Source organism: Schistocerca piceifrons, chromosome X, assembly GCF_021461385.2.
Source record: "Schistocerca piceifrons isolate TAMUIC-IGC-003096 chromosome X, iqSchPice1.1, whole genome shotgun sequence".
In the NCBI taxonomy this organism is placed as follows: domain Eukaryota; kingdom Metazoa; phylum Arthropoda; class Insecta; order Orthoptera; family Acrididae; genus Schistocerca; species Schistocerca piceifrons.
In genome coordinates this window covers 840,397,564-840,420,160 of record NC_060149.1, presented here as the reverse complement: position 1 = coordinate 840,420,160, position 22,597 = coordinate 840,397,564, and the positions used below count along the sequence as shown (strand labels likewise).

Genomic DNA, 22,597 nt, shown 5'->3' with positions numbered 1-22,597 from the left:
ACCTATTTGGTCGACATAAGTTATCTGTTGGATGTCTTACCGACCACGCGGGATCCTAGAACCAAGGACTTGTACCGCTACTTTCAGCGGACACTGCCTGCTAATGTGGTTGAACGCCGACATCCGGGGGTTGGTTTGAGGTGGGTGCAGAATAACATACACTCGCCTTTCCTTCCCACCACGGTCAAATGGTATGTGAAAACAACTGAAAAATTCCCCACCCGACAACGTTTACGCATGATACATCTTGCCGATGATCCTTTCTGCCCCAGATGCGCCACTGTCGACACCGACATGCAGCGTTTCGTTTGTAGCACGACTGCCGACTGCTGGCTCCTCACACGGCGCATGTTGGCATTGCTGCTGCGACGGACGCCTCAGTCCGTGGAGCCCACCGAACTGATCCATCCCGACGTCACTTACTACCCCGCTACTCGTCATAACGCCAAAGTATGCGTTGAAAGGTATGGCATTGTCATATTTACGTAGAGCGTTGCAGGATTATTAGATTTTTGCCATTATTTAACGAGCAACTACATGGTTTTACGGCGCAAAGCATCGTATGTTTCGCTCTTTGCGAATTACTCGGTATCGTTGTTTACACGCCCTCCAGCCCATTGTGGTGTACTGGGTGTGAGAAGAGATTGAGATATAGTATATGATGGACTGATGAGAGACATCAACGGTAATTATAGGGTGTTTCACCCTCGCTGAACGAGAAGACGACCTGGACAGCCCGCGTCTGGCTGCTGTGGACACCCTCGAAAGGAGATTTAAAAAAAGTACTCCGTCTTCAGGCCACGAGTGGCCCACCGGGACCATCCGACCGCCTTGTCATCCTCGGTGGAGGATGCGGATAGGAGGGGCGTGCGGTCAGTACACCGCTCTCCCGGTCGTAAGATGGTATTCTTGACCGAAGCCGCTACTATTCGGTCGAGTAGCTCCTCCATTGGCATCACGAGGCTGAGTGCACCCCGAAAAATGGCAACAGCGCATGGCGGCCTGGAGGGTCACCCATCCAAGTGCCGACCACGCCCGACAGCGCTTAACTTCGGTGATCTCGCGGGAACCGGTGTATCCACTGCGGCAAGGCCGTTGCCAAGGAGATAAAAAGGATATATAAAACTACAAATAAAGTTATAACAAGAAAAAATGAAAAACAAATAAAATATACTACAAGTATTGTAGCCCTTCCTTTATCCTTTTCTTTGTTTAACAAAACGTTCAGAGGCATATTAATTTTTTGTTCTTGAGCGGAGCCTGAAGTGGCGGCAAACAACCGTCCTAGTTAGCTTTTATGGTGATAGTGGCCATGGCAATAGCTTTGTTTTAGGTTAGATAGGTTTTTGGGAGTAGTGTGGGTGATTGGGGCCAACACCTGGAGTGGAAGGAGCCTAAAAATAAGAAAGATGGTAGAGCACTTGCAAAAAAAAAGAAAAAAGAAAAAAATGGTAAGGCGACTGCTCGCGATAAACGGGAAATCTGGGTTCGAGTCCCAGTCCACCACAGACGTCATTCCGTTATATAGTTGATGGTTGTCCATATTCGCAATTGCGAAAACATAGCATGTATTTCATGACGGTTGTAGTCGCCACAGTGCCTGTTCCTTTGGACATGCATGCATTTCCAAGCATCGTAGTTCGAAATAACACAGGCACTGCAATATCGTATTCTATAGAGTGGCCGAAATGGGAAACAAGGCCATCCAACAGTGCTGAGAGAGATTAAGCGGATTAAATATCGCAGAACAGAAATGTAACCCATTGAGTAAAGATGTTGATAGTAACACAACCACTTTAGAACAAACATAGTTCCAGATCCAGCAGCAGAATTTTCAATCTCATAGGCGAAAGCAGTAAAATACTATTCGGAATTGTGGACAAAGCAGATGCTTCAGATTATAAGTTATGCATTAACACAATGGAAAGGCGAATGGAAAGTTTGCTGGGACTATGAAAGGAACAAGTTGCTGTAGCAACGTTTTCTGGTCTGAATTACATAATAGGCTATATAGCAACTAATGATCAAATATTAGAAAATGGTTTGAATAAGTTGGAACAATTCATTATGTACTCACTACAGACAACGGATGCAGGACTAAAGTGAATAGTCACGTTCGACACCATCAATGAAAGATGACACAGTTAGTCCCACTATTTAGAGAATTAGTTACTGAGCACGAACAATTAGTAAATACCATCGTGCATGCCCAAAAAAGGTTCCTAGTATCACATATCATGTATCTGATACAGATAGTAAAATACTTAAAGTTAATTCAGACGATATTAGAAGCGTACATTTCCCTGTATCCTTACCAGAATATGGATACATGCTCCTAAAAATAATGGCTTTAGATGTCCTCGTGTCAGATAATGTACTAATATATGTCGTTAGTATTCCACTAGTAGAAAACAAAGTGTTCAATTTATGTAGAATATTGCCATCCAAACAGCAACAAGAAATGATACAGGGAAATACATTTATATTTAGCAAGAGAAAAAGTTTTTACTATTAGATAACTCTAAGAAGATGAATATTAGACTTACGACAGATCAATTAGAATGCAAAGAGATTTTAAGGGAACAAAAATATGTAGACAAACCTTTGTAATGTTCTTCATGTCCGACCAGAACGAGTGTGAAGTCAATTACTGCAAAGCAGGGTAATTAAAAAGAATTGTGCCAGAAAGATAATTACGTTAGACAAAAGTTTGTGAATACATCTTAGTGAAGACGAATGGCTGTACATAAGGCCGAAGGAAGAATGTGTAACCATTTCGTGTGAGGAGCAGGCTTCTGGGGATATTCACCTACAAAAGTTAATGCTGCACATAAACAGCAAAGGCTATGGCTCGTAGGTGCACAACCAGTCAAATAGAATAATACAGACCAATATCACCAGAATGGGCATTGTCCCCAGGATCACAGTCGAAATCAGCTGTTAAGAGGAATCGGAGCAAAAAGTTAAACAGATCAGAGGTGCCATTAGAATTACCATTAAGACATGTAGTGACTAGGTGACGATCTACGGATAGCTGGAAAAAGAATGGAAGACGTGAAGTGGCTGTTGATATACAGCAAAAGTAAATGGACTATGGTAGAAGGGTCCAACACTATTCAGTAGCTAATTACATAGTTTTAACTACAGTAATAGTCACAAGTTGCTGTGCTCGCATTGTTCCATGTTGTAGATATATATTCAGACTGTTCTGGCAGTTTAAATTGCTGCCAGGCAATATGTGTTTGGACTACTGCAGTTAATACATCCAAGTCTACTCCACTCAGAAGGCTGGGTAATGTTGTCATCCATCGCAGACATCCTCATGAATAAGAAAATAAAGTGTACTTAAAGAATAAAAGGTAGAAATGAAATATGGATATCATGTGAATAGGCTATAAGAAACATCATGTTAAAACAAATGTACTTTTAAATTTAAAATAATTGATGGTGCGCTGTATAAGTGCCCATGAACTGGGTCTCCCATGCCAGACAGGCCTCAGCGGAGGAACCACACAAAGAGTGTCACACAGTGCCTCATCTGTCCCATATCCAGTCCCCCAATGGAACTTTCCCAGATATAGAACCCAAGATGTGATGCAATCCCTGCCAAGATGTGCACGGCATATGGGAAGATGTGTCATTAATGGGACAGCAAGGATACCGAGCGAACTCCCTGAGTAGGAAGCCTTGACTGCGTGATGTTCCGTGGTATTGACTGAATATATCTTCAATTATCGTGGGACGAAACTGGAAAACATAGAACAAGAAAAAACAAAAACTGAGAGACATGATGAAACCTCAAACATCCAAACATTAGGTCTGGAACTGATGTAAGCTGTTTCCGCAACTGGATCAGGTTACAGACCAGTCCAAGAGGTGGAAATTGTCACGGAGTAGTTGGACCAGGTCCAGATTAAATCCCCGTCTGAGGCTCAGAGGAAAAAATTCTTGCAGAAAGGAAGGTAAGGAATGGCTTTCTAAACAAAGCTGGAGGAAACTAAAAATTCTTGAGCCTAGGAGTTCCAAAAAAGACTATATAAGAGTGAAGGGGGTAAACGGATTCATTCCATTTGTAAGACAGGAAACAAAAGAATAAGGGAGGAGTCTAATACTCCCACTTCTCAGGATAATCGCATTCAGAAAAAGCCAAATTAGGAAATAGGGAAACAGACCTCTGGAATCTTGGTTTTCAGTATAGCAGTTACCCAACAGGATTACCCACTGGTCAACATGTCCTCACAGGTGATGCAGTTTGCTCATATAGCTTTCTTTGAGAAGACTGGTTGGGGGGGGGGGGGGTGACCACGACCCAAATTCAGAAGAGTCTATCTGGACAAAGGTGCTCTTATATTTATCTGAGAGGGGATGGGAACAGTGGATTGGCTTAAGACTATGGTGGCCAAGATATCGCTGTGGGAAAAGGTGAAACTGCTGGTCAAAACAGTAGTTGAGCTCTTCAAGACCGAAACGTATCAATTTTGGTCCCATAACATCTTAAGGATACTCCTCCAAAGACTGTCTTCGATAAAATAACTGTGCAGAACCAGAAGGTATCGACCGAGGTTTGGAGGGTAATCAACCAAAAAGGTTGTGACTTATATCCAAACCCTTCAGGCGGAAGGTGGTGAAAAACCACAGAGGAGAATGCAGGAACAGGAACTGGGATTGTTCTTATGGTTTTCACATGTTAACGTCGGTATAATCAAAGATATCAGATGCGAGTGGAGGCTGCAAATCTCCAGAACATGCATTTATATCAAAAATGGAATTTTCATTCATGCCGATGGCGGATTTTCTGTTCAGGGACTTCGTGACCATCAGGATGAAACAGTGTGACGAAGGAAGGAAATTGTATTGGCCTCAGCTTACCTTCCTTACAAGGGATAGTACTCTTTCCCAGGAAGTGGGGAGACTGATAACTGCTCACAGTACAATGAGCAAATACTGTTTGGTTGTGATGCCAGTGCCCACAACCTTCTGTGAGGAAGCAGCGACACCAACAGCAGCAGTTTCTGAATGTTTACTCGAAAGCAAGCTGAAGATACTGAACAGGGGCAGGCTACCCACGTTTAAGAACACAAGGCCCTGACAGAATCTTTCCAGCTCTACTGTAGCAAGTAGGAGAGGTTGTACTTGTAAGGGTTGGCGTATCAGCAGGAATCATTCCTAATGCTTGGAGAACAGTGAGGGTTGTTTTAAAAAAATGGCTCTGAGCACTATGGGACTTAACATCTATGGTCATCAGTCCCCTAGAACTTAGAACTACTTAAACCTAACTAACCTAAGGACATCACACAACACCCAGTCATCAGGTTGTTTTCATTCTGAAGCCAGGGAAAAGTGGTCATACCAAGGCCAGGGATATGAGACCGATCAGTCTGTCCTCCTCTCTCTTAAAGACATTAGAAAAACTGGTAAATGTGCACGTCAGGGAAAGGAAGTTAACTAAGTTTCCTCTATATGTAACCCAACACACATATCAACCAAGCAAATGATTTGAAATAGCACATCACCATCTTGTTAGAAAGGTGGAAAAAGCACTACGCTTTCATGAAATTGCCCTTTGCATCTTCCTGGATACTGAGGGGGCTTTTAGCAGTACGACCTTCGAATCTACGGTTAGAGCTGCAGAACAGCATGGCACTGAGATTACCAAATGTAGGGGGATTAGGACCACATTGCGCAGAAGAAAGGTAAAACCAACACCACCAGAGGATCTCTGCAAGAAGCGGTTCCATCCCCACTACCGTGGATATCAGCAATGAATTAACTTACTTAAGAGTTAACTATTAGAAGATACTGTTGGCAAGGATATGCCAACTACTAAGTCGTAGTAATACTTGCCAAATTTTCTAGTACTTTTAGAACAATGCCACAACGTGCATTTGAACAATGCGCAAAACTGGTGCAGGAAATAGGGCCTACCGGTCAACACCAAGAACTCTGTTGTAGTACCGTTCATGATGAAGCATATCTAGCATATGTACCGGAATCTTAAGCTTCTCGCTGAAACTCTACCTGTAAAGGGAGCAGTAAAGTTCTTCAGGTGAAATGTGTATGCAAAACTATCATGGACGCCCCACAGAAGGAATATACACTGAAGCGCCAAAGAAACTGGTATAGGCATGCGTATTCAAATACGGAGGTATGTAAACAGGCAGAATACGGCGCTGCGTTCGGCAACGCCCATGTCAGACAAGTGTTCGGCGCAGTTGTTACTGCTCCTGCAATGGCAGGTTATCAAGATTTAAGTGAGTTTGAACGTGGTGTTATAGTCGGCGCACGAGCGATGGGACACAGCATCTCCGAGGTAGGGATGAAGTGCGGATTTTCCCGTACGACCATTTCACGAGTGTATCGTGAATATCATCTTCCTGTCTGATCACCTGCTTCCATTCGTGTCCATTGTGCATTCCGACGGACTTGGGCAATTCCAGCAGGACAATGCAACACCTCACAGGTCGAGAACTGCTACAGTGTGGCTCCAGGAACACTGTTCTGACTTTAAACACTTCCGCTGGACACCAAACTCCCCAGACATGAAGATTATTGAGCATATTTGGGATGCCTTGCAACGCGCTGTTTAGAAGAAATCTCTAGCCCCTCGTACTATTACGGATTTATGGACAGCCCTGCAGGATTCATGGTGTCAGTTCCCTCCAACACTACTTCAGACATTAGTGGAGTCCATGCCACGTCGTGTTTCGGCACTTCTGCGTGCTCGCGGAGGCCCTGCATAATATTAGGCAAGTGTACCACTTCCTTTGGCTCTTCAGTGTATGTTCCAATACGAAAGGTACTCTTATGAGAACTAGAATATCCTCTGAAAAAAAAACAGGAGTCTAAACACCAAGAGTATGTACTGCATACACATCACTGTAATATGGCCTATGGTGATCTGTAGGGCTGCTGTAATGTGGAACAAAGTAGAACAGATGGTGGCTGCTAATGAACTTGTCAATGGGCAGAGCTGGCCTACTTAGCCATAACAGGCGAAATTAGGAGCACACCCACTGCTGGGACGGAGGCTGGGCTGTACATGACGCCATTACACCTCTGGGTTAAAATGGAGGGTGTGGAAGGGGGATGCATGCTAAAAATTGGAAATAACTAAATGTGGTGTCACTGCCAGACACCACACTTGCTAGGTGGTAGCCTTTAAATTGGCCACGTCCGTTAGTATACGTCGGACCCGCGTGTCGCCACTATCAGTGATTGCATACCGAGCGCCGGCACACGGCAGGTCTAGAGAGACTCCATAGCACTCGCCCCAGTTGTACAGCCGACTTTGCTAGCGATGGTTCACTGCCTACATACGCTCTCATTTGCCGAGACGACAGTTTAGCATAGCCTTCAGCTACGTCATTTGCTACGACCTAGCAAGGCGCCATATTCAGTTACTATGTCTTCTGAACAGATAATATTGTGAATCATGTTCCGTCAAGAGCGACGTTCATCTTAATGGATTAAAGTTAAGTATCAAACTAATTACCTTCGCTTTCTGAATTCTAATTCCTTGTCATGTTCCAGACCTCACGTCAGTATAGTTCTTCCCTCCTCACGCCAGCCTGCGTGAGCTAAAACGCGTGCATTTCGGCCTCCGCTAGTAACACGGTGTTGGCTCTTCTGCCAACACAATACTAAACACCTGTAGGATATCCTGAATTCGTCACCAATACAGGGAATGTGGATAATATGGAGACGCCCATTGTCTGTACAATAACTTCCAGCTGCTTCAATAAACTTTTCAGTGTAACAACTGGAAGTAAGGAGCAGTGGAATACCGAACGGCGACACCGAGGTGACATAGCCTGGTTTACTGAGGGGTCGAAAACAGACAAAGACGCTGGGGCCGGGATTTATGGTGTACCACCTATTCTAGAGAGAGAGAGAGAGAGCAATTTCTCTAGGGAAACGGGCCACGGTATTCCAGGCGGAAATATCTGCTATCAGGGTGTGTGCAGAGAAGTATTTGCGTAGCCGCTGCAAAGATAGTAGCATCTACATGTATGCAGACAGCCAAGCAGCTCTGAAATCTCTATGGGCCCTTTCAGCGAGATCAAAAATCTTAGCAAAATTCCACAAAGCATTTGTGAGACTAGGGTAAGCAATGGAGTAAACCCGCTGTGGGTCCCTGGTCACTCAGGAACAAGTGGCAATGAACGAGCTTATAGGTAAGCCAGGTCAGGTGTAACACCTTTTCTAACCATACCTAAAGTCATGATTAAGTGAAAATTACAAAACTGGATCTGAAGGCAGTGTGTGGAATATCTACATATACATACACACCCGCCAAGCCGCCGTACGGCGCCTGGTAGAGGACACTCTCTACCACTACTAGCCATTTCCCTTACTGTTCCACTCGCAAAAGAGAGCGAGGAAAAAACAACTATCTACATCCCTCAGTATGAGTCCTAATTTCTCATATATCATCTTCCTGGTCCTTACACGAGACGTATGTTGGCGGCAGTAGAATCGTTCTGCAGTCACCATCAAATGCCGGTTCTCTAAGTTTTTTCAAGAGTGTTCCTCGAAAAGAGCACCGTCTCCTCTCCAGGGATTCCCATTAAAGTTCCTGAAGCACATTCGTATTACTTGGTGTTGTTCGAACTAGCCAGTAACAACCCTAGCAGCCCACCTGTGAGTCACTTCGATGTCTTCCTTTAATTCGACCTATGACCCAAAAACTAAAACATGGCAAGCAAATGATACTAAAGCCATGCTTTAAGAAAATTTCTGTAATCCTGGACTTGAAAAAGAGGCAAACTAAACACATGGTAGGACTAATGACAGGCTATGGCAGCCTTAAGAAACACCTACACGGGATTGGTATAGAGAAGAAGCCCGTAGACCAAATATGGTCAGCTGGGGCTCGTTTGACCTAGTCCAGTGCAGCCGGGCAGAAGTGACTTACGTAACTGCGAGCAGCTCACCAGAAGCATACGTCACAGAGACGAAGTGTGAGAGCAGCCGACTCTCGGGCTTGTGTGTGTGCCGTTCTAGGTTACATACATAGAATACAATACTGTGGTGATAAGGATTCAATGGCAGCAGGTTAAATGAACCATATAATATTTTATTGCTTACAATATACAATAACACCACATACAAAAATACAGACATTGTTATATTACCTTTATATAGATTGTGATCCATATTTCCCATGTTTTGCTGCAAGCGAAGGGATGTCGGACTAATACCACTTTTGGTGTACAGTCTAAGAACGGCCCTCAGATGGCTATATGTCATTTGTGATCTATGTTTAGATTTGCAAAGCTTTAAGACTGAGAAAAATTGTACACATAAATTAGTAGAACCAAACATGCACATTATAGTTGCTGCTTTCGCATGTGATTGAGGAAATCTACCCCGTGGAAAGCAAGAATATACCTGAATGATGTCATTCGCCATTCTAAACTTCTCCTTAATGAGGCAGTCACATTGTAGGTGTATCAGTTCTAATTGCACCTCTGTGGACACAGTTCTGACATCCAACGAGCACGGTGACATGAAGATATCAAATACTCGAATCGTTTTGCGGATGCTGCATCCAAATTATTCAGAGACCGAACAGATGACGCAACAAGGTCATTATTAATGTTAGCTGCGAATCACATCACATTCTTAAAATGGGTGAAATTACGATCCTGGGCTTTACCTCTCCATATCTACAATTTCATTTGCATTTCGTGAATTTTAGGAAACAGAGATATAATTAACTGACCTTTTCTCTGCAACGAAACATTGAGAGTCGTTATTCCGGTAACAAATGCTATGTTAACAACCCATTGAGGGCCAGAAGGCTCAGGAAGCGACCTTCCTTTCATATCCATAAAAAGATTTACCTGTTCAAGGGTTTTACCCCCACTCAGCCATCTTAACTGTCAAAAATATGGTACATCATAGCAGTCAGATTCCAGTAATCCATTAACTCTCGAAACTGTCTTTGATCCACTCCTGCAGACCGTATGTAATTTACAGGCCTAATGACGACATTCATATCCCTGTCATATTGCAAAGTCTTCGCTCAGAGCTCTTCCTGATCAATTACACGATGCACTGAGTGAAATTGATGTCCTGGACTCAGCTTATTTTTAGATGTCCCACATATCCCACTTTACAGCCAGCCATATTTGGGGCAGCATCAGAGGCTTAGCCACAGCCACAGCCACAGCCAGCGAAAGGCAAAGGTCCCGAGTTCGAGTCTCGGTCGGGCACACAGTTTTGATCTGCCAGGAAGTTTCATATCAGCGCACACTCCGCTGCAGAGTGAAAATCTCATTCTGGAAACATCCCCCAGGCTGTGGCTAAGCCATGTCTCCGCAATATCCTTTCTTTCAGGAGTGCTAGTTCTGCAAGGTTCGCAGGAGAGCTTCTGTAAAGTTTGGAAGGTAGGAGACGAGGTACTGGCAGAAGTAAAGCTGAGAGTACTGGGCGTGAGTCGTGCTTCGGTAGCTCAGTTGGTAGAGCACTTGCCCGCAAAAGGCAAAGGTCCCGAGTTCGAGTCTCGGTCAGGCACACAGTTTTGATCTGCCAGGAAGTTTCAGTTGTGATGTTGATACTGTACCACATTACAAGAAATACTGGAAAATATCAAAGCCTGTAATACAGACATGAAAACAAATATATTACAAGGAAAAGCTAGTCATATCAGATAACAAAATAAAGACAATATGGGATATAGTGAAGGAGGAGAGCGATAGAACCAGACATGAAGGACAAATAGCACTAAGAGTAAATGATACATTGGTGACAGATGTGTATAGTGTTGCAGAACTTTTTAGCAAAAATTTTATAACTGTTACTGAAAAGATGGGGTTGTCAGGTTCCATAGATGCTGCTATGGAATACCTCAGACCAGACATTTCAAGTAACTTCCATAATATGAATTTGACCCTCACTACCCCAGCAGAAGTAATGTCCATCATAAAATCTTTAAAATCAAAAACATCTAGTGGGTATGATGAAATATCAACAAAGTTAACTAAAGAATGTGAGTTAAGTAACATAACATACTAAGCTATCTGTGTAACCAGTCGTATGTCAGTGGAATATTTCCTGAATGGTTGAAATATGCTGAAGTTAAGCCACTGTTTAAGAACAGAAATAAAAAAAATAGCATCAAATTTCCATCCAATTTCACTTTTGCCAGCATTCTCAAAATTTTTACAAAGGTAATGTACAATCAGCTTTATAACAATCTTATCACAAATAACATACTGTCAAAGTCACAGTTCGGATTTCTAGAGGGTTCTGATATTGAGAAGGCTATCTACACTTACAGTGAAAATGTACTTATTTCATTAGGCAAAAAGTTGCAGGTAACTGGTATATTTGGTGATCTGTCAAAGGCATTTGACTGTGTAAATTACAATATCCTTTTAAGTAAATTTGAATATTATGGTGAAACAGGAAATGTTGCAGAATGGCTCAAATCTTACATCTCTGGCAGGAAACAAAGGGTGTTATTCGGAAAGAGACATGTATTACGCCACCAGACATCTTCCAACTGGGAACTAATTACATGTGTGGTCCCACAAGGTTCCATCATAGGGCCCTCACTTTTTCTCGTGTATATCAATGATCTTTCATCAGTAACATTGCCAGACGCCAAGTTTGTTTTGTTTGCTACTGATACAAACATTGCAATAAATAGCAAATCAAGTGTAATCTTAGAAAGATCGTCTAATAAAATATTTGTGGACATTAATCACTGGTTCCTAGCCTATTATTTGTCACTAAACTTTGAAAAAGCACACTACACGCGGTTCAGAACTTGTTAGGGCTGTCCCAAGAGTATATGCCTAACATACGATGAGAAACAGATACAAGAAGTGGACAGTGTTAAATTCTTGGGATTACAGCTTGATAATAAATTCAACTGGGAGGAGCACACCACAGAACTGCAGAAGTGTCTTGACAAATCTCTATTTGCAATGCGAATTGTCAAACATAGGGGATATAAAAATGAAAAATCTGGCATACTATGCTTACTTTCATTCCATAATGCCTTATGAGATTATTTTTTGAGGTAATTCATCAAGCCAAGCTAAAGTTTTCCAGGCACAAAAACGTGCAGTAAGAGTTATATGTTGTGTGAACTCAAGAACATCCTGCAGAAGCCTGTTTAGGGAACTAGGGATACTAACTACTGCTTCCCAATATATTTATTCCTTAATATCACTTTTTCAAATCAACAGCTCAATTCATGGAATCAATACTAGAAATAAGAATAATCCTCACAAAGATTTAAAGTCACGTACTCTTGTACAAAAAGGTGTGCATTATTCTGGAACACACATTTTCAATAACTTGCCAACAGCCATAAAGAGCTTAACAACCAATTAAATTCAGTTTAATAGAAATCTAAAGGATTTATTGGTGTCCAACTCCTACTCCATTGATGAATTTCTCAGTAGAGCCAACTGATATATATAAAGTACAATCTAACTTCTGCACAATTTCAGTGCAGTAATTTGTTCATTGAAAATAAATGTTGTAGTAGTTCTATTATATGTTTATTACCTTATAAATAAATAAAACATTTTTTTAAGTTTAAATTCAGAGCATTAATCCAATCTTAGTAAATGAGTGTTTGTAAAATGATTCTTTCATATAGTGTTCACTAAACGAAATGACCTGTGGAAGGTACATGAGTTTATTTGTTTTAGTTGTAAATATTTCTCATGTATTATTGTTTTTCTGACATAGTCTACATCCTGGAGGGCCTCCTTACTGTGGATCAATTGGAATGAAAGTAAATCTAATCTAATCTAATCTAATCTAATCTAGTAGGATGGTGGGGGCCAAACCTGCTTTGTCACAACTTGAACTATTAAAAGCCAAATACAAAATGGAAAGAAAACCTATAAATATGGAATGGGAAGTATTGAGGGAGATATGATTAGTGCATAAATATTTGCACTTGACAGGCAACTAAGCTTAACTTGAAACAAATATATTTTTCATGAGGTGTGGTGGAAGCTCATAACACTCTCTTCTCTTTAAGCAATCCTGCCTGCAATTTGACCTAACAAATGAAAAAAACTGGTGCTTTGATTTCTTAAAATTTTATTTATTACAAATTCCTCTTCCACGAGTTCCTTGTATAGTGCATGAAATACTCTTCTGTACGAGAAATAGGATTTTTCGCACTCAAACTCTTGTTTTACATTGTTTTGCACTTCTGTCTTCCATCACTAATACACGACACATCCCAGCAAGCTGTAAACCATCTAAGTCCAACAAATGTCGTTTTTGATAAATGAGCTACTGTGTTGTGTATGTGCACTGCACATATAAAAGCAGTTGAAAATCGTCTTGTGAAGAAGATCCAAATGCCCACAAAGAAACAGTTTGGACTGTCATGTCAGTTGAGATAGTGTGACATGAATTGACTTGATGTGCTGTGATATTACAGACAGTGTGAATACACTTTAACATGACAGTGACAGGATGTAATGATGCTATGATGGCTAGTGTATAGTGGCCTTAACTGTGGTGTCTCCTTTGGTGAAGTCTTTACAAACCGATCCTCTATAGTCTGTGACCTGGCCCAATCACAAGGTTTCAAGAAAATGGTAACCAGGAATTCTGATCCCCATTCACCCTGCAAATGTTAGCCTAAAGCTCTAGCATAAGGACGACCTGACAACAAAACTTTCTTTTCTGTACTGGCTGCCCACATTCTTACTTTTCAATTATTTGCTAAAAATGTGTTGTGCCCTCTCTACATCTACAGCTAACTGACATCTCTTAACTCTCTGAACAGAAACTCCCTAAGAATAAACATGTAGCACTAAATATCTAGAATGAAAACTTAGTTTTAGTTATATCCAATGAATAATTGTAAATTACATCATATAATTTCCTTTAAAAATTCGAAAATTTACATGTATTGAGGCAGTAAGTATACTACAGAGATGATTCTTCAAACGCCATATTTCGCTGTATCACCTTTCCTTAATATCTGTGGCTTGTAGTTACAGAATTTACCTGTTTGCTGTATGCTAGTTGTGTTCTGAACGATATGCTAAATATGATTCAAAGGATAGTAATGTGGCGTATAACTCAAAGGGAAATCACAAATAAATAATTGTTGTAATTTGACAATGTTTTGTCCAAGAGTCATTGTCACCAGTGAAACGTCACTAACTAAAACTTTTATCATTCTGCTTGATGATCCCAGATTCTTTCTTCCGGAAATCCGATTTCCTAACCAATATCTGACTCTCCGCGTCCTCTTATAAATGTTTCTCTAACTTTTAGTTTTAAAATATGTGCTATCTCATTAACAGCTGTTCAAAATCTTTCAGGTGACTTTTCTCGCCCATTTCGAAATTTTTTTATATATAAAAAAGATTAGGTTACGACTGCGTATTTTGGAATTCATAACTGCTAGTGTTAGCAGGAGATACAAATATACCAGATTCAAACGCAACTGAAAATTCAGCTTTGTTCCATTTTCAAAAGACGCCATAAAAATTATTTTGTTTTTCCATTGGGGTTTCATATTTGCTAAACATGGGCCTGAAACAAAAATCTCAGATATTAGTGTCTGCACAACGAATTTGTAGACGTACAGGACTACAATCTTTTCGAAATTTTTATATTACCCGTTCTCTCAAAATGTCAAAGATCTTCCACGCGTGAGTGAAGCTCTGTGACAGCGTGGGATTTTGTGTGGATTATTTTTGTGTTTGGCGTTGAGCATCTTTGAACATAACTTTGTGTGTGAGTGGGAAAGTAAGAATGAGCGTAAGGGGAATTAGCGTGGTATTGTTTACAGTACATCGACAGTGTTTTTGATGAATGTTGTTGGTTGTCTCTATTTGCAACTGAGTCAAATTATGGCTGTGATCAATATAGCAACGTTTCTTTTTGCCGATATGTGATAGAACTGTGAGCTTCTTTGACTGGAAACGAGCATGTACTTCGTGCTTACTATAAACTGTAGATTGATATTGATGCGTACATGCAGAGAAAGATTTAGTGGAACGAGTGAAGCAATTCGTGTGCCTTGTTACGTACCTTACCTTTAAATTAATATTAGAATAGCTTGAAACTCAGGCCGACGTACATCGTAATTCAGCGCGCTTTTCATTTTTAAACGCCAGTATTCGTTGAGATTTATTACGGGTATCAACGATCCTGTTGTTAGTGATCAATATGGAAGATATGTCATTTGTTTCGACTGACATTCCCGCTGATGTGAGACAAATAACAATTACCGGTAAGTAAGAGTTCGCAAAATATTCATATCATTTCTTCATAATGCTTGATGTCATTTGTTTTGTTTTTGGGTTAGTGGAAGGATGGGGAAGAAGCTGAGTTCTTGCTTGAGTGTGAAATATTTATTTCGCACGGTAGACGAATAGCGAATCGTTTCAAAAGTGTAAAGCAATTGTCATTTTGTAATTGTTGTATTGCCTCATTACATTGATGATTCTTAGTTGGGAGCAGAGAGAAAATACTCACCAAACACGTGCCCGTTAAAAGTATAGAAGCAGGTCAAATCATGTTATATTGTTTTATTTATTTAACCAATTTTAGTTCTGGTTAGAACATGGTGCGAATGAAATTCTAAAAATGGATTAGTTGTCATTGTCACTGTACACTACTAAATTCGAAGAGGAACATGCTGTGAATCAGCTACACATTATCCTGTCAGAGAAAATTTATTTGTCAGTCCCACGCGAAATTATTGTTTTCAGTGTTTCAATTCTTATACTTGGAGAGGTTTGAAGTTCTGTATAGTCACATATCACAAATGCATTGTGTTGCCATTTCAAAAATAACAGTAAACAAGGAGGTGTTTCAAGACAGAAAAGTGTGTGTCCCAGAATCCGCCATGGAACACACATGTAAACATATTTTATGTCAATGATAACTCTAAAGTCAAAGTTCAAAGGCTTTCATCTATTATGGTTTCACTGGCTACGTGCAGCGGACTATGCTACTGAAATATTTCCACTCAGGTTGTATTCATTGGAAGGCTCGATGATTCGCTGTCGGATTCCTAATAAAAGGGCTCTCTGAGGCAATCCTCAAATTTATTACTGACTGAGGGACTAAAGAAGGGCCATTTTGTCAAAAACTCACCGTTTCCTCTGCAAGGCATTACTCAGTTTGGCACAGATATGTCTTTCTGTGACTTTGCGATGGTGCACATCATCTTACTTGTAGCTTCTTTCAGCCAACAAAAGGTAGACCAAAATTGCCACTTTTAAGTTGTTGCACCTTCAGCAAGATATGTATCAAAGTGCTCATAGAGATCACCTGACTTAGCATAGAAAAGGTTGCATGTAAAGCCCTGTCCATCACAATCTTTCAGTTGCCAAGTAGTTGGCTACCAGCCATGTACAATTGGTAGTGGTATAATGTAATATAGTACATCATATGAAAGATCCTTACAGATATGTTCATAAGAGTAGGGCACATGAAGTTATTCAGCAAGTGGTATCAAAGATTCAAAATAAACTAACTATAGATTTCATGCAAAACAAGAGCTAAACAAAGTAGAAATGAAGATTAGGGTAATGAGGTAAGAAACTCAATAAATTCGGTAGTGAAATTTTATACACAGAATTGGCACACACTTTAAGGAAGTTCCGTCCAAGAAATGAATTTCAATTGTGTAGTCACTTGATGATTATAGTGACACTAGAATAGAAAGTGATAAAGTAAAACTGCAAATTCTGTTTTCTGAAATATTTCAGTCACGATAGACAAATGTGGCTGTTAGATATAGCAATAAGTGATAGTGACTTTGAAAAACTATTAAAAGCACTTAATAGAAGCAAGATGTGTGAACTTGGTTATGTACCCATTACACACGACACTGAATGTGCAATAGAAGAGCCCCTTTTCTGTCAAGGGTGATTGAAGTCACTGGAAAGCCATGTAGGCTGAGACTTTAAGAAGAGCTACAGGCTATTACTGGTGACATCAGTTTGTTGTAGAATTATGGAACCCACAATGATCATTTGTAATTAATTTCCTGTATACAAATGATTCTTCAGTTTAACACCTCATCTACCCCTAGCGTGCCAGTCATATGGAGCTGCTAACACTAGCCATTAAAAAATACAGAATTATGTAAATAGTATAACAGCCCTCAGCTGCTCAGTATTATTGCTAATATTATTTAAAGGAGAGATTGCTACTCACTGTGAAGGTGACACATTGAGTTTTTGGCCAAAGTTTTCTTCAGGAAAGAAAAGAAAACACCCACATTCACACAAGCATGCACACCTCACACACACGTGACTGCTATCTCTTGGCCAGCCATATGTGCATAGGTGTGCCTGTTTGTGTGCGTGCGTGTTTGCCTTTCTTTTCAGAAGAAACTGGGCGAGGTGGCGCAGTGGTTAGACACTGGACTCACATTCGGGAGGACAACAGTGCAATCCTGCGTCCGGCCATCCTGATTTAGGTTTTCCGTGATTTCCCTAAATCGCTCCATGCAACTGTCGGGATGGTTCCTTTCAAAAAGCACGGCCGACTTCCTTCCCTGTCCATCCCTAATCCGATGAAACTGATGACCTCGCTGTCTGGTCTCCTTCCCCAAACAACCCAACCCTTTTCAGAAGAAATCTTTGGCCAAAAGAACGGTGTGTAATGGCCTCTTTGTTGTGTCTGCAACACTGTGTGTCATGTTTGCACCAAGTAGCAATCTATGCTTTCCATAATATTGTTGATATTCCAACCCAAACTTTCCACTGTTCCAGTAGTATTGACACAGTGATGGTGTGTGACTATATTGTGCAAGTATTTTTCCAAAAAAATGGCACAATATTATTGTGCAACATTTATGTGTAGGACATGTTGAAACTCTCCTTCATAGTGAACATGTAGCGCTTCATGATGTAGTGCATATTGTGAATGAGATGCTTTCCTAACAAAATGCAAGCAGAAATTATGTAGAATGTGTGAAACAAGTCTGAGAAGCTTTTTATGAACATTTCAGTGAACCATGGATTCTTTCATGGTAGCATAGATTTGTAAACCACTGTGAGAAGTAATTACAAATGAAACAAGTTAACTGTATAATTTATCATGATCACATGCTGTTCTCTGTTCATATCTCTACTGAGCTTGTGGTCTAGTGGCTAGCGTTGCTGCCTCTTATGTCACGGGATCCCAGGTTCGATTCGTGGTTGCGTTGGAGATTTTTCTCTCCCCGGGGACTGGGTGTTTGTGTTGTCCTCATCAGTTCATGATCATCATTCAGGACAGTGTTTAGATTGGATTGTGTAAAACTTGGACTGTGTAAAAATTGGGACTTTGTACGGGTGCTGATGACCACGCAGTTGAGCGCTCCACAAACCAATCATCATAATAATATCTCTATTGTAAAAGGTTTGTGAACAAGTGAAGCAATTATACTGATTGAAAGCCAACATGATTGTGTAACTCTGTTGTGACCACTGCACCAAGAAAAATTAACATACGTGTTCACTGGACAACCGACCAGACCTCATTTTCCGATTCTGAGAACTGCTACAAGTGCAATAAATATTTTTGGTTACTGTTTCAACATCATTCTCTTCAGTTTCCTTTGCTGTTGTGAACAAAAAAGTACCTGGCATTTCCTGATCAATCAGGAATTTCATTTTTTCATAAGTACCACACGGTACTTCAGTATTCATTGCCGACTCCACGTCCTGATCGTATGTGTGTGTGTGTTATTGTTGCTTATTATGGACTCTATCAATTGTAAAGTAGCTCCATTCGGCATCTGCAGGAACTCGTGGATGTATATGTATCTACTGTAAGAAATTTATCATCTGTACCCACTCCTAGGAATCTGGTGTTTCTTGCTTCTTTTATCATGCCACATTGATAAAAAGAGTTCTGGCCTTTCAACTATGTATGAAGAGTGTGTGTTATATACGTTAGGGTCAAACAAAGTTTGCCTTGACACCTGTATGCTTTGATGCATTATATAAGTGTATTGTGTTGTTGTTGTTGGTATTGGGTGTAGGATGTTTATTTGTAAATTGTTTGAATGTGCCGTTATAGACTCAGACTTCTTGGGTATTTTTTGTAAGAATAATATTGGAAGAGTTCGTGGCATTTTTAGTGAGTTATTTTGATGTTGGCAGTTGGTGGGCAATAGACTCATTTTCCAGATAGTAATTATTATTGCAGTGTGCTGTTTACAGTTGGAGGTTTAATTTTGTTTTTTGTTATGTATGGATGTTGCAACAAAGGGATGAATGATATATTGACCGCAGTTAAATCCCTACTGTCATTCAGTTTAATTGCCAAGTGTCTGAAGTGACACTTGTGTAGAGAAGGTATGAGATTGATCAAAGTTGCTGCATCTTGAATGAGACCAGTATTTGCACTGTCGGCGGGATAACATAATGGCGTGGTTTGAAAAGTCAATGCTGACCATTCGAGATATTGTGTCGATGACATATTACTTTTGCTATAGCTATATTGGTAGATTTCTGTACCTGATGACTTTGGTTTGTAAGTGTTTATGGTTTCCCCTTTTATTATTGTGATATTTGGGTTTATGTGCATAAGTGTGTGTCTCTTGTACATCAGAATTGGTGTTTATGCAATTTTGCATGATTTTTTGGGGTTTATTGTTTGTTGTTGCTAATTATTGTTAGGTTGTTGATATTGGTTGTATTGGGTGGGGGGGGGGGGTGGTTTTGTGGTACTGTGGACTTTGTTTTACGTGTATAGGCTGAGTGAGGTGTTAGATACCGGAATAGTTGAGTTGTGTGTGGTTTTGTGGTGTCATGAATTTCAGCTTGATGGGTAAAGTGAAATTTCTGATACCAGTTTATTTCAGGGTTTTTTTTTTTTTAATTATGGTTTTGTTGAATACTGAGGATTTCATTTGCTTCATTTTTGTGTTGGCATTTGTTTTGTTATGTCGACATTATTTGGGTTGTCATACATTTATTTTGCCCTACACAAAACCCCTCAATTCCTGTTGTTGTCCCATTAGATTTATGTTATTTCTGCTAATAAATATTTTTGTTATTATTTGTGTCTGTTTGCGTGTGTAATGAGTCCTGAAATAGAAGTGCCTATCACTAATGGGTGCTACCACTGTCTTTGCTTTTGCTGAAATCTATGTTGTGTTCGCATTTTGCTAGAACTTAAGGTTCAGTTTTTAATTTGTTGAAGCTAGTGTAAGGACGTTGTTGACATTTCTGAGGTATGCGAAATCTTCTAATATCATTTTTGTGTACTTAAACCGAAAATCAGAAACTCTTAATGACAACCTGTCTTATCCATCTTCTCCGATGTCACAAATTAAAATTCTTCCATCATGAAAACTGCTTTTGGATTGCCACTTTTCAAATTTAAATTGAATCCTGTGATATTTCTTGCTCTTGTTGATGCTCAGTTTCAGATAGCCATGTATCCACTTCTGAAATTCTGAGTATGAGCTGAATTCAGTCTTGAGAGATTACTTTAACTTGTTCCTAGCTTGGCAATAGTTGTGTAATGTCCCACCACCCTTTGAATTTTTTGTAGTTTATATGTGATATTTCAGATTCATTAGCTTCGCCTACCCACAGTGAAAAAGGGAACGATTTTTATTTCTACACTGGAAATTAATTGCTTCTTTTCTCGCCTCTGGTTACGTGAAAATATTATCTCATTGGTTATACGAAACTGACTCTTTGCCAATCTATGAGCAGTACTGAATCACTGCTGTGACTGCCACTTGACCTTATCTAGAGTTAGACCGGCTGTGCTACTCAACAGTCATGCACCACAACAAAAATTTTTGGCTGGGTTGAAGGAGGGAGCAAGGGGGCCAGTATCACACTCACTCCCAGCTTTGTCATAAAGTTATTTTAACTGTAAATTACACACCTTTAAAATGAGTACAAATATACCAAAATTTGTCACTTTTATAATAGTGGTCGTGTTTACTGAGATCCTGTGCAATAATCTGCAAATGACATTCAAAAATAAACTGATAGCAAACGATGTAAATTTTTATCACACATAGCTTGCCAGTAAATGTCTGTCTTCCAGGTTATTTCAGTGTCTTCATCTCTGAGGGCATAATTTACTATAAATTTCTCTTATTTGACACTGTTGAGGAGGATCAGTTATCCTAAACTAATAATATCAAATGGTGTGCTGGTGGGTTTTCCAGAAAAACTGGTATTTCCACATCCATAATTCTTTTGATAGCTTGAGACAGCACTTTTCATGAAGGCAGTTTCCAGCCCCTATGAAGATGGTACACTGTGAATACTTGTCAAAGAGTAAAGGATTTCAGTTGATTAAAAATACCAAGGTTATGGTAAAAATAATCTCGACTCTTAATATCTTCTATCTAAGAGGTGGTATTCGTGCACTTAGATCTACAGCCATCTAGAGTTATGAATGAAAGAGCTAAAGTTGTGGGTTAAAGGTGGATCCTTGAGCCATACTTCAGTGCCTGGCTGGTTCAGTTGGAATATCGCCGCCAACAAAAGGCAATTGCTTGGTTAGATCCCCAGTTGGTTGCATGTTTTTTTTGCCTGTTTTGAATGCTCAGCCCAGGAAATACTTCACTAGAAGTAGTAGATTCCAGTAACAAACCTCATGCCATGGAAGTCCAATTCTTTTATCAATGTCGTCTAGTCGCCATATAGTTAGTGAGAGTACCTCTGTAAAGATAAGAAGGGTAAGAGTTAGTGGTAATTAGAAACTGTGAGATGTTTAATGAGCCCCACATTTATGCCTTATTTGGAAGACAGTGCTGAAATAGACCAGGCTCAGGTTTCAAGGCCTGGTCTTGTATATGGCCTTAACATTCAACAGTGCCCTCGTTTAAGTAGCAAGCAGAAGAACTGAAGAAAACACAATAAAAACCAAAATTACTAATTGAAAATAGAGTTATAACACTGCAGTATAATGAACATTGTGAAGGAAATAAGCATGTAGTTACTGAGTGTAGTTTGTTCTAACATGCTGCTTATGATGTAATCTTAAGATAATGTACGCCCAATTGAAACGGATGTTCATTGTTAATAAATAACATTGGTCAATCAGTGAAACCAAATACTTCATTGTCTCATGGCAAACTATAGCAGATCATACTTCCAAGCTTGCTGCAGAGAAAATCGAAACAGTGACTCAGTGCACTGGTCTTGGAATCTTACTAATTACAGACGAGAAGAAATAAATAGTAGAGTACAGAAAGCCAGTAGATATTATTATACTTTACTGGATGCATTAAAAGCAAACTTGCTTCAAGAAATTTAAAGGTTCACATATAGAAAGCTTTTGTCATAACTGTTCTGCCATATGCTTGTAAGACATGGACATTAACAAAATCAGGAGAAACAAAATTAAGAATTTTTGAAAGGAAATCAGGTACAAAATTGTAGGGTTCCCTTAATACACTCCTGGAAATTGAAATAAGAACACTGTGAATTCATTGTAAACTTTATTGACACATTCCTGGGGTCAGATACATCACATGATCACACTGACAGAACCACAGGCACATAGACACAGGCAACAGAGAATGCACAATGTCGGCACTAGTACAGTGTATATCCACCTTTCGCAGCAATGCAGGCTGCTATTCTCCCATGGAGACGATCGTAGAGATGCTGGATGT

At 40.1% G+C, this 22,597-nt stretch overlaps 1 protein-coding gene and 1 pseudogene across 1 annotated transcript in view; one reads left to right on the top strand and one right to left on the bottom strand.

The window, feature by feature from the left end:
- Nucleotides 1-982: 982 nt before the first annotated feature.
- LOC124723747 lies at nt 983-1,100 on the bottom strand (annotated as a pseudogene).
- Nucleotides 1,101-14,726: 13,626 nt separating this feature from the next.
- Nucleotides 14,727-22,597, top strand: part of LOC124721488 (dnaJ homolog subfamily C member 2) — a 191,618-nt gene continuing 183,747 nt past the window's right edge. The window contains exon 1 of the mRNA XM_047246495.1: nt 14,727-15,232. Coding sequence (XP_047102451.1) covers nt 15,169-15,232 — 64 coding nt within the window. The 5' untranslated portion in view covers nt 14,727-15,168. The remainder of the gene's footprint in view (nt 15,233-22,597) is intronic.